The following is a 13,056-nucleotide window of genomic DNA, read 5'->3' as shown; positions in this document are numbered from 1 at the left end:
GAACGCTGCTTGACAGCCAAGTCTCTCAAAAAGCCACCATCAGAAAGTAGATCCAACAATGGATCAGCTGTGTCATCTCAGCCTTCTATGAGCCACAACATTGAGTGTTTGACAACAGTGACCTACACAAGTCAACAAAAGATCCTCGTGAGCAAAGCAGTTGCCACCACCCCACTTCAGTACTACAGTGAGACCTAATTGGACTGTGCATAAGTATCATATAGGGATGTGTAGATTAGGTGGGTTGTAGCGGGGAATATGTCTGGGTGGGATGCTCTGAGGGTCGGTGTGGACTCGTGGGGCTAAAGGGTCTGTTTCCACACTGTAGGGGTTTATTGTGAGTCTGTAATTTGGGTGCAGGCACAAAATGGCTGCTGTGCAAGTTGGCAAAAAAATGTCTTCTAGCCTGGGAACTGTGAATTCTGCTAGATCTGCTCTTTTAGCCTGGGAACTTCGCATTCTGCTAGGGCTGCAGCATAAATAATGTTGAAATGATAAGATAATGCAGTACAAACCATTTTAGCTGACCTTCAGTAGCAACTGTTATGGCGCTATATGGTGGGACAATTCAGTAACCTAGGCATTGTGATATAAGTTGTTCACCAGTTAATACTATTGGATTAGGTAACTGTCAATGAGGCAACATCATGTATTGATTGGAAATGCATTGAAAACACTATGTGATCACGCCATGTATTCTGCTTTAAGAAAAGTATGAAATGTCTTTGTATTAACGAGCTGTTTTTGTAAGGTGTGTTCAGGAGGGTTTCCTAAAGCAGTACGTTGACAGGCCGACAAGGGGAGAGGCCATTCTAGACTTGGTGCTCGGAAATGAGCCAGGGCAGATAACAGATCTTGTGGTGGGAGAGCATTTTGGTGATAGTGACCATAACTGCCTCACATTCTACATAGCTATGGAGAAGGAGAGGATTAGGCAAAATGGGAAGATATTTAATTGGGGAAGAGGAAACTATGACGCGATTAGACATGAGTTAGGAAGCATGGACTGGGAGCAATTGTTCCATGGTAAGGGAACTATAGACATGTGGAGACTGTTTAAGGAACAGTTGTTGCGAGTGATGAGTAAATATGTCCCTCTGAGACAGGCAAGAAGGGGTAAGATAAAGGAACCTTGGATGATGAGAGCGGTGGAGCTTCTTGTGAAAAGGAAGAAGGTAGCTTACATAAGGTGGAGGAAGCTAGGGTCAAGTTCAGCTAGAGAGGATTACACGCAGGCAAGGAAGGAGCTCAAAAATGGTCTGAGGAGAGCCAGGAGGGGGCACGAGAAAGGCTTGGCAGAACGAATTAGGGAAAACACAAAGGCATTTTACACTTATGTGAGGAATAAGAGAATGATCAAAGAAAGAGTAGGGCCGATCAGGGATAGCATAGGGAACTTGTGCGTGGAGTCTGAGGAGGTAGGGGAAGCCCTAAATGAGTTTTTTGCTTCTGTCTTTACGAAAGAAATGAACTTTGTAGTGAATGAAACCTTTGAAGAGCAGGTGTGCATGCTGGAATTGATAGAGATAGAGGAAGCTGATGTGCTGAAAATTTTGTCAAACATTAAGATTGACAAGTCTCCAGGCCCGGACCAGATTTGTCCTCGGCTGCTTTGGGAAGCGAGAAATGCAATTGCTTCGCCACTTGCGAAGATCTTTGCATCCTCGCTCTCCACTGGAGTCGTACCTGAGGACTGGAGAGAGGCAAATGTAACTCCTCTCTTCAAGAAAGGAAATAGGGAAATCCCCGGCAATTACAGACCAGTAAGTCTCACGTCTGTCGTCTGCAAGGTGTTAGAAAGGATTCTGAGGGATAGGATTTATGACCATCTGGAAGAGCATGGCTTGATCAAATGCAGTCAACACGGCTTTGTGAGGGGCAGGTCATGCCTCACAAACCTTATCAAGTTCTTTGAGGATGTGACTAGAAAAGTTGATGAGGGTCGAGCTGTGGATGTGGTGTATATGGACTTCAGTAAGGCATTTGATAAGGTTCCCCATGGTAGGCTCATTCAGAAGGTCAGGAGGAATGGGATACAGGGGAACTTAGCTGCCTGGATACAGAACTGGCTGGCCAACAGAAGACAGCGAGTGGTAGTAGAGGGAAAATATTCTGCCTGGAAGTCAGTGGTGAGTGGGGTTCCACAGGCCTCTGTCCTTGGGCCTCTACTGTTTGTAATTTTTATTAATGACTTGGATGAGGGGTTTGAAGGATGGGTCAGCAAGTTTGCAGACGACACAAAGGTCGGAGGTGTTGTTGACAGTATAGAGGGCTGTTATAGGCTGCAGCGGGACTGACAGGATGCAGAGATGGGCTGAGAGGTGGCAGATGGAGTTCAACCTGGATAAATGCGAGGTGATGCATTTTGGAAGGTCGAATTTGAAAGCTGAGTACAGGATTAAGGATAGGATTCTTGGCAGTGTGGAGGAACAGAGGGATCTTGGTGTGCAGATACATAGATCCCTTAAAATGGCCACCCAAGTGGACAGGGTTGTTAAGAAAGCATATGGTGTTTTGGCTTTCATTAACAGGGGGATTGAGTTTAAGAGTCGTGAGATCTTGTTGCAGTTCTATTAAACTTTGGTTAGACCGCACTTGGAATACTGCGTCCAGTTCAGGTCGCCCTATTATAGGAAAGATGTGGATGCTTTGGAGAGGGTTCAGAGGAGGTTTACCAGGATGCTGCCTGAACTGGAGGGCTTATCTTATGAAGAGAGGTTGACTGAGCTCGGTCTCATTTCATTGGAGAAAAGGAGGAGGAGAGAGGACCTAATTGAGGTATACAAGATAATGAGAGGCATAGATAGAGTTGATAGCCGGAGACTATTTCCCAGGGCAGAAAAGGCTAGCACGAGGGGTCATAGTTTTAAGCTGGTTGGAGGAAAGTATAGAGGGGATGTCAGAGGCGGGTTCTTTACACAGAGAGTTGTGAGAGCATGGAATGCGTTGCCAGCAGCAGTTGTGGAAGCAAGGTCATTGGGGTCATTTAAGAGACTGCTGGACATGCATACGGTCATAGAAATTTGAGGGTGCATACATGAGGATCAATGGTCGGCACAACATTGTGGGCTGAAGGGCCTGTTCTGTGCTGTACTGTTCTATGTTCTATGTTCTAACCTATGATGTGCAGCTCCTCCGAGAAGTACGGAAGTGCTCAACTTCTGTGATTCTGGATGATCTGTACCCGGCTGATTGAAGAAAATAAAAAGCAAAAAGTTTTAAGGAGCCAGACAGACTGCGAGTGTTCATTGACCGATTGCGGGATCGAGAGAGACCCTGGTGGGGGTCCAGATTTACACTATGATTATGATTTCCTCAGACACATTTGGCGAATTCAATGAAAAGACTGTTGAACAAATGTTCTGCATCATTCAGGGAAAGCTTCTGCAAAATATGTACAATGGACTGTATTCTGTACAGATGACTGCAAGTTGTTTCTGCCACCAGGTCGTTTTCTCAATTCTTAAATAGCCAGCCTTCCAGGATAGGACAACAAAAAGTTTTCAAAGACACTCTGGGACTCTCCAATGAAATACCACAGCAGTAACATTAATGCCTGGGAAGAGTCTGCTATCAAACATTCAAAATGGTGACACCATATCCAACAAGATTCATCAAACATCTTAATATTGAGGTAGAACAGCATCAAAGAAGGAAAATAAAAAGTAAACAAGTTCTGTAGCCTGGATCCCACTGCATTGTTGGACATCCATCCTGTGTCCTAAAAGATGGTTGGATTGAGAATTGACCTTTTCAGTCACATGTCAGTATATCACATATACTGGAGTCAGTATAGTGTGTTCAGTCACATGAACAGAAATTGCTGGAAAAATTCAGCAGGTCCAGACTTGGACCAGACCAGTGGTGTGTTGGAACAATTTGGTGCTGCGTGCAGTGCTTTTCATCATTTATATAAGTGATTTGGATGTGAATATAGGAAGTATAGTTAGTAATTTTGCAGATGACACTAAAATTAGTGGACAGTGAAGATTATCTCCGAGTACAATGGAGCCTTGACGAGATGGGACAGGGAGTGGCAGATGAAATTTAATTTAGATAGATGTGAGGTGTTGTATTTTGGTAAGGCAAGCCAGAGCAGGACTTATACAGTTGATAAAGAGAACAAAGAACAAAGAAAATTACAGCACAGGAACAGGCCCTTCGGCCCTCCAAGCCTGCGCTAATTGAGATCCTCTGTCTAAACCTGTCATCTATTTTCTAAGGGTCTGTATCCCTTTGCTCCCTGCCCATCCATGAACCTGTCCAGATACATCTTAAAGGACACTACCATGTCAGTGTCTACCACCTCTGCTGGCAACGTGTTCCAGGCACCCACCACCCTCTGCGTAAAGAACTTTCTACGCGTATCTCCCATATACATTCCTCCTCTCATTTCGAACTCATGACCCCTAATAATTGAGTCCCCCACTCTGGGGAAAAAGCTTCTTGCTATCCAACTTGTCTATACTCGTCATGATTTTGTAGACCTCAAATCAGGTCCCCCCCTCAATCTCCATCTTTCTAATGAAAATAATCCTAATCTCCTCAACCTTTCTTCATAGCTAGTGCCCTCCATACCAGGCAACATCCTGGCGAATCTCCTCTGCACCCTCTCCAAAGCGTCCACATCCTTTTGGTAATGTGGCGACCAGAACTGTACGCAGTACTCTAACTGTGGCTGAACCAAAGTCTTATACAACTGGAACATGACCCGCCAACTCTTGTACTCAATACCCCGTCCAATGTAGGAAAGCATGCCGTATGCCTTCTTGACCACTCTATTGACCTGCATTGCCACCTTCAGGGAACAATGGACCTGAACACCCAGATCTCTCTGTACATCAATTTTCCCGAGGACTTTTCTATTTACTGTATAATTTGCTCTTGAATTAGATCTTCCAAAATGCATCACCTCGCATCTGCCCAGATTGAACTCCATCTGCCATTTATCTGCCCAACTCTCCAATCTATCTATATTCTGCTGTAATCTCTGACAGCGCTCTTCATTAACCGCTGCTGATGGTCGCACTCTAGGGAATGTTGCCAAACAAATAGACCTAGGGGTGCAAGTTCATAATTCCTTGAAAGTGAGTCACAGATAGACAGGGTGATGAAGAAGATGCTTGGCATTCTGGCCTTCATTGATCAGCGGATTGAATATAGGAGTCGGGATGTCATGTTACGGCTGTACAAGAAATTGGTGAGATTACATTTAGAATACTGCATTCGATTCTGGTGTCCTTGTTGGAAAAATGTTAAACTTGAAAGAGTTCAGTAATGTTTACAAGGATGTTGCGGGGTTTGGAGGGTTTGAGCTATAGGGAGAGGCTGAATAAACTGGGTTTTTCTCTGGAATGCCAGCCAGGTCTTTTCCCCCAGGCTAGGGGAGTCCAAAATTGGAGGACATAGGTTTAATGTGAGATGGGAAAGATTTAAAAGGGACCTAGGAACAACAGTTTCTCCCAGAGGGTGGTGCATGTCTTGAACATGCTTCCAGAGGAGATAGTGGAAGTGGATATTATTATAACATTTAAAAGGCATTTGGATGGGTACATGAATAGAAGGAATTAGAGGGATATGAGCCAAATGCTGGGAAATGGGTCTAGATCAGTTAAGGATATCTGGTTGGCCTGGACAAGTTGGAATGAAGGGTCTGCTTTTGTGTTGTATGACTCACTGGAGGTCTGGCAGAATCTGTGGAGAGAAATCAGAATTAACGTTTTGGGTTCAGCGACCCTTAATGAGAACAGTGTGTTCGGTCCGTCAGTTATGTGTGTGTAATGTGCAGTAACATTGGTAATTAGACGATCCAAACTGTGTATAAAGATGCCGAAAGGTTATTTCCCTTCTGGAACAGTCCAGTAGCAAAGTGCATAAACTCGGATTATGAGATTATTGAGATTAATCTCAGATTACATAAAGAGAACATTTAAAAAGAAATGAGGAGGAATTTCTTCTTCAAGGATTGTGAATCTGTGAAATTCTTTTTGTCAGAGGCCTGTTGAGGCTGGGTCAAATGTGTTCAAGGTTAGAAGTAACATGACACCAGGTTATAGACAACAGGTTTATTTGAAATCTCAAACTTTCAGAGTGTAGTGTCTTTTTCAGGTCAAGTGAGAAAGAAACACAGACACAGAATTTAATGGCAGACAGAGATCAAAGACTACACAAATGGTGTGAGTGAAGTGCCAAATAATAAAACTGTACAAACTAATTAAGGTAGAGAGATCATAACAATTTGTCCAGGTGATGGTGACAAAACAAGACAGGAGGGAAGATTGTATAGATATAGTACCATGTGGTGGGGTCACAGGTAGCACAATATGAACCCAAGATCACGGGTGAGGCCATCTTCATGGGTATAGAACTTGGCTATCAGTTTCTGCTTGGCAATTCTGCATAGTTGTGTATCTCGAAGGCCACCTTGGAGGATGCTTACCTGAAGATCAAGGGCTGAATGTCCTTCACCGCTTAAGTTTTCACCAAATGGGAGGAGCATTCCTGTCTAGTGATTGTTGCATGGTGTCCATTCATCTATTGTCTTGGAGGATGCTTACCCAATAAGTCTTCAAGATACACAACAAGGCAGAATTGTCAAGCACCAACTGTAGCCAAGTTCTGTCAAGAGCTGACTTAGTTGCTACAGTGTTTCTTGTCTCTGACCTACACAGTATTTATATGGCGAGTCCAGTTCAGTTCTAGTCAATTCCCTGGATATTGATATAAAGGATTCAGGGATGGTAATGCCATTGAATTTCATGGGGCGGTGGTTAAATGTCTCTCACTGAAGATGATCATTGCCTGGCATTTGTGTGCCGCAAATGTTGATTGCTACTTATCAGCTCAAGCCTGGATATTCTTCAGGTCTTGCTGCATTTGGACATGGACTGCTTCACTTTGAGGAGTTACAAACGGTGCTGAACATTGTGCCATCATCAGTGAATCATCCCTGTTTATGAGCTTATGACCTTATGTCCTTACATTAGGGAAGGTCATTGATGAAGTGGCTGAAGATTTTGCCTGTAGCACACTACCCTGAGGAACTCCTGCAGAAATGTCCTGGCGCTGGGATAACACACCAACAACCACAATCATCTTCCTATGCACTAGAAATGACTTCAATCAGTGCTGACTTTTTCCTCGGATTCCCATTGATTTCAGTTTTGGTAGGGCTTCTTGGCCACAATGGCCTCAATGTCAAGGGCTGTCATTCTCACATCATGTCTGAAATTCAGCTCTTTTGTCTGTATTTGAATCAAGGCTGTACTGAGGTCTGGAGCTGAGCAGCCCTGGGGGAACCCCAAGTGGGGAGAGGCTGCTTGAAAGCACTGTTGGTGACATCAAGTAGACTGATGGGGCAGTATTGGCCAGGTCGGATTTTTCCTGCTTTTGAGGAAGAAAGAAATGCTTTAAAAATTAAACTGAAATATAAATTTGCAAGGCTGTAAGATAGAACAGGGAAATGAAAGTGACTCAATTGCAGTGAAGACTGTTGGCATGGACTAAACAGGTCGTTGACTTTCTTCTGTGCTGTCATAACTGTAGATATTTTAAATCAACCTGTTCAGATACCTGTAGAACCCAGACTGTGTGACACAAAGGGTGAACAATACCACTGCCGTGCAACAGCCCTTTTACACAATATGACTTATGACTAGAAGGATATATTGACATGATTAAAGAAAGACATGTCGATGGAAGCTTATGTGTTGCATACATAGCAGCAAGGACCTGCTAGGGTAATGACCTATTCCACTGCTGTTAAGAGTATACAATGCAAATATTGTAGCATTACTTCATTTGTGTTCTTCTTGCTTTTGTCTAAAATATTACAAATCAATAAATATTAGTTTCATTGCACTAGTAATGATTTCAAGATCTGTCATTCATTATTTAAAAAGAAAGAGAAAGTACATGGATGTCCACTGTATTTCTCGTGCATTGCAATTTAACGATCAAACAAGGTTACAGAGTCATAGAACAGAAAACAGAAGTTGAAGGAAATGTTCAGCAGGTCTGGCAGCAGCTGTGAAGAAAAAATCAGTGTTAATATTTCAGGTCCAGTGACCCCTCCTCAGAAGGCAGCCCAATCCAGACTCACAGTATCCTTGGTGTAAAAAAAAATTAGCTCTCTGGACTCTTTTGTAGCTCTCTCTCCTCTCACTTTAAAACTAGGCCCTCTAGTTTTAGACTCCCCTACCTTAGGGAAAAACTGTTGGGTCTCTACCTTAACTATGCCGCTCATAATTTAATAGACTTCTGGGCATTCCAGGGATAAAACTCTCAGCTTATCCAGCCTCTCCTTACACCTTCCAGTTCAGGTAGCATCCTAGTAGATCTTTTCTGTACTCTTTCTAGTTTAATAATATCCTTTCTATAGTAGGACAACCAGAACTGCTTGTAGTACTCCACATGTAGCCTTACCAACATCTTGTACAGCTGCAACAAGATTTCCCAATTCCTATACTGCTCTGACTGATGAAAGCAAGCATGCCAAAAGCTGCCTTCACCATCCTGTCTACCTGTAATTCGACTTTCAAAGAGCTACGAACCTTTACCCTGGGATGTTTGTTCTAATGACACACCCCGGGGCCCTACCGGTGACTGTGTGAGTCCTGCCCTGGTTTGAACTACTAAAATGCAATTAAACTTTATCTACCATTCTTCAGCCTACTTTCCCAGTTGATCAAGATCTTGCTGTATTCCCAGACAACCTTCACTGTCCACTATAATCACCGATCTTGGTGTCATCAGCAAACTTACTAACCATGCTTCCTAAATTCCCATCCAAATCATTTATCCAATCCAACACTGCTGTTCACATGCATCTCGCTTGAAAATCAACCCCCTACCACCAACCTTTGTCTTCTCCCATCACGCCAATTTTGTATCTGGTTGGCTAGCTCTCTCTGGATCCTGTGAAATTTAACCTTACTCAACAACCCATTATGTGGTACCTTGCTAAAGGCCATGTAGACATCTACCTCAATAGCCTTATCTACTTACTCGGTCACCTCTTCAAATTCATGAGTCACGATTGTCACGATTTCCCACGCACAAAGCTATGCTGACTATCCCAAATGAGTCCTTGCCTCCTCAAATGTCTGCAGATCTGTCTCTCAGAATCCCCTCTAACAACGTCAGGCTCACCCGTCTGTAGTTCCCAGACATTTCTCTACATAATGGTACAACATTAGGCACCTTCCAACCTTCAGGCACTTCTTCCGTGGCAGTCGACGATGCAAATATCTCCGGTGGGGGCCCCACAATTTCCTCCCTAGCCTCCCACAAAGGTTGAAAGAAATTTACATTTTATTGTTAACAGTAGGAAACAAAAAAAACTGCCTAATCAAAGCTTAAGAACAATTGGTTGACTTGCTGCGAACACTATCAAGTAAGATCATAGAAGATTTTACAATAAGTATTTCAAGTGCATGCGAACGAATTGAAACAAATCACCTGGATGGATTTGCTATGCAAAGCATCACTCTTGAAGCAACATTTAAAAATGTGAATGGACGGATTATTGTCCGGTTCTTGTAGCAGTGAAGCTGTAATCAGGGCACGAATTATAAACTTGAGGTTTCAAATCACGTCCTTTTTCACAAATCGGAAGAAATCTCCATCCCGTGCTGAATAATATCGCTCTGGCAGACACAAATGTGGTAAACAGATGGGAGCTCGGGGACCGAGTTTAACTAGGAGTAAGAAAGCAGCAATGCCGAAGTGCTACGAGCTTCAGCTGCTCATTCCAGGGATGTCCCGGTGCCAGATGTTATTGATTGGTTAGCGCTTGCGTCATCGCCTGCAGCTTATGCATTGGCGCGGGCTCTGTCACGCCCACTTCTCTCTACCCGGTGATAGGCTGCTCAGCCTGGCAATCACAGCAACTAGAGGTCGGCCAGAGAACATAAGTATGGCGGCCGTTATAAGGAGGTCAAGCAACTTGTCCCTCAAGTATACTAACTATATTCGGCACTGTATTGGTAAGGCTTCTTGCTTGTTTTTTTGTGCACTTTTTTGGTTTGCATTCGTGGAAATGTCGATGCTGAGCGTGAAGGCTTTACAAGGACCTGTCGGACAACGTTCCTTTAGGAGCCAGAGTGGAAGCTGCAATAACTTAAAATATGTTTCTGTTTTTTTTCTCTCCCTTAGCCCACCCCAATTGTCATCTGTATAGTAACACTCCGACGGTTTTAACTCACTTTAGTAGAAGTTGAAAGGGCGGGCTCCGAAGTTTTTCTCTCATATCTTAACTCATACATGTGGATTGTTGTACACTAGTTGATTTTTCTTTGGTGTTGTTCATCCGTTTGCAAGATAACTAGTGACGTTTGTACAACAGATTTTTAAAAAAGCCTTCCAAAACTATATAACACTTCTAAGTGTAACATTTGGCATCAGGTGTTTGGTCTGGGTGGAATTTGTATCATCTTGCATGTTGAAAATAGAATTCAGTTGTGAAACATGCTTGGAGTTTTTCAAATATAGAATTGTATTAGGCTTGTTGGGACGTTTGAATTTGACAAATTTTCAGAGTACATTTGGCATTATTAAACAAATGACTGCAGAATTGACAGTGCTGCAATTTACTCCTAATGCAGCAAACAGATGCTTGTAGTTCTCCAACATCTTGGCCAAGGACATTAATGGTGTGCTTGATGAGACTAATATTAATAAAGGGTGATGGAAGACAGTTTTGTTTTAACTCCTTTCCCAATCCTGCACCTTAATGCTGACAAGTTCAATTCATTTGTATTTTACCTCATTGTCAAGGTCCTGTTTCTGCTGTTTTAACCAATTCCAGGTGTACCTCTGCTCCCACACTTTGGTCTTTTTAGCTTTCTTTTGCTTCCTGCAATTTAGAGGTATCTTCAGTTGGAGTATCCTGATGTTTTAGAACTTCCTGCCTTTTGTTGCTGTGCTAGTATTAAAAATGAGTTTTTATCCATGATTTTGATAAATTTGCAGAATAGCTGTGATTTTTAAACTAAATATTTTGGGGGGTGGGGGGGCTTTCTATGTTCTATGCATGATAATGGCTTTACTTTTTAAAAAAAAAAAATCCTGCCTTAAACCTGGTTATGTCCACATGTGACCTTTTCTAGCTGTTTGGGTTGTAATCGGGAGCCTGTGGTGCTTGGGGTATGGTTAGGAGTTTTAGTATTGAAAACTTTGCCCCAACTAAGGTCAATTGGTGATTGACCAAGATTGGCACCTTTTTATGCTAAATGCTGCTTAAAAATTATAGTGATTCATTTTTTAATGAATCACTACAGTGTGGAAACATGCCTTTTGGCCCATCAAATCCACACTGACCCACCCAGACCCATTCCCCCTTTTAACCCACCTAATCTAGGCATCCCTGAACACTATGGGCAATTTAGCATAGCCAAGCCACCTAGTCTGCATGTCTTTGGACTGTGGGAGGAAGCCCACGCAGACACTGGGAGAATGTGCAAACTCCACACAGACAGTCAGCTGAGGGTGGAACTGAATCCAGGTCCCTGGTGCTGTGAGGCAGCAGTGCTAACCACTGAGCCACTATGCTGCCCAAAATATGGATATGTACATCATCTAGCCATCCTTCCCACTAATTATGTGAATGTTGGTCATTCAGTGAACTTAATTGCATTTACAGCATTTTTTATGTTGAACAATACTGTGGGAAATGGCATCAGTCACTGAGTTTCAAATAAGCTGGAATTCATGTGGAATGAAGAATGGGAGGCGGGAGGAATTTGTTGACAAAATTGATGTACCATCATAGACCAAGGTTTCAGCAATTGAAAATCTGAGGATAGATCAGTCTCGTGAAATTGGATATATGTTGTATCTGCTGTTGGATTTGGAATTCAGTCTATCGTGTTGAATGGTAATACTTGATCTGTTTTGGACAACATGCGTTTTGCTGGGGAGGGTTTGAAGTTGGAAACGAGGGTGAGTGTAGTTTTCTTGTTCAGCCCCAAAACATGAGTCTTGATCTTTAATGGCAGATACTGTTGAAAATTAAATAGTTACCATTGACACGAGAGAATGCAGCTATTTCGACAATGTTGATGGTAATCTGTGTTGATATTTTGGCCTTGTGATAGTTCATGACTTTGGCATGGGGCACCATGTAAATGTGGAAGAGGTCATGGGCCAAGAAGAGGTCTTCATAGTTGAGCATAGAGGGGAATTTTGGATCGATGGAAGTGTAGCCCTCACTGCAACAACTTCAGTTAGTTCAGAGTGGAACCATTGAAAAGTAGTTACAAAGCTGGAGTGTAATGAAGATATGATGTTGTGGTCGTGATGGTCAACAGCATCAAACACGGCACAAAATCAAGGGCATAGAACGAGTAATTGCTTACAAACTAGTGAGGCATAAATTTCTACTTTGGGTCAGAAGACGGTTTGGAGGAATTCAGTAAAGATGAAATGCATGACGACTTGAGTGGAGAAAAGGAGATCGCCTGCAACTGCAGTTGCATTGGCAACTTGATCAAGGGTACACTGAGAAGGGGAGCGAGGCAGGTTCATGTATTTGTATTCTGTTGACCTGTCCTCCACTCTAGTTAATAAATAACGTTTCTAAGTATGGCAGACATCTTATCGTGAGGTTTGACCTTATCACAATTTAAAACTTGGTTGCAGCGTTGTATCAACCTGCATTACGTCAGTGACTGTTCCAAAAACAATTTAATTTTATAGTAGTCGTTCAGATCTTCTGTGGTGAAGAAGCCTACACAGATGTTACATCTTGTAAATATCTAAATTTAAAAAAGTAAAACTCCATGATTTAAAACTTGCATGAAACACTAAATTCATCTTTGCTTAATAATGCAGTTTACACTTAATACAATAAAACTACAGTTATAAATTTATGACTTCCTCGAACAGCATTTTTGGAGGTAATTGGGTAAATGTACCACTATGTTAGAAATGTAGGAGAAGATTCTATTTTTGAGACATCCACCTGAAATACCATTTCCGTATACTAAGTTTCCTGGCAAAACTGAGGAATTTTGTTTCAATGTCTCTGTTGACCTAAAAGGTCTTTGATCCCTGTTT

At 42.5% G+C, this 13,056-nt stretch overlaps 2 protein-coding genes across 3 annotated transcripts in view; one reads left to right on the top strand and one right to left on the bottom strand.

The window, feature by feature from the left end:
- Window positions 1–9,713, bottom strand: part of tax1bp1b (Tax1 (human T-cell leukemia virus type I) binding protein 1b) — a 130,792-nt gene extending 121,079 nt beyond the window's left edge. The window contains exon 1 of the mRNA XM_048557898.2: window positions 9,460–9,713. The gene's annotated coding sequence lies outside the window, so the exon portion shown is untranslated. The remainder of the gene's footprint in view (window positions 1–9,459) is intronic.
- A 156-nt stretch (window positions 9,714–9,869) lies between these two features.
- LOC125465087 (3-hydroxyisobutyrate dehydrogenase, mitochondrial-like) overlaps window positions 9,870–13,056 on the top strand; it is a 135,244-nt gene continuing 132,057 nt past the window's right edge. Inside the window, exon 1 of one of the 2 annotated variants that reach the window (XM_048558208.1) lies at window positions 9,870–9,986. In XM_048558208.1, the coding sequence (XP_048414165.1) occupies window positions 9,917–9,986 (70 nt within the window). In that variant the 5' untranslated portion in view covers window positions 9,870–9,916. The remainder of the gene's footprint in view (window positions 9,987–13,056) is intronic. The other variant, XM_048558217.2, reaches the window with a different exon arrangement.

This window comes from Stegostoma tigrinum, chromosome 2 (genome assembly GCF_030684315.1).
Source record: "Stegostoma tigrinum isolate sSteTig4 chromosome 2, sSteTig4.hap1, whole genome shotgun sequence".
Classification (NCBI taxonomy): Eukaryota; Metazoa; Chordata; class Chondrichthyes; order Orectolobiformes; family Stegostomatidae; genus Stegostoma; species Stegostoma tigrinum.
Note: the sequence above shows the minus strand (reverse complement) of the source record. Positions and strands in the feature narration are given on the sequence as shown.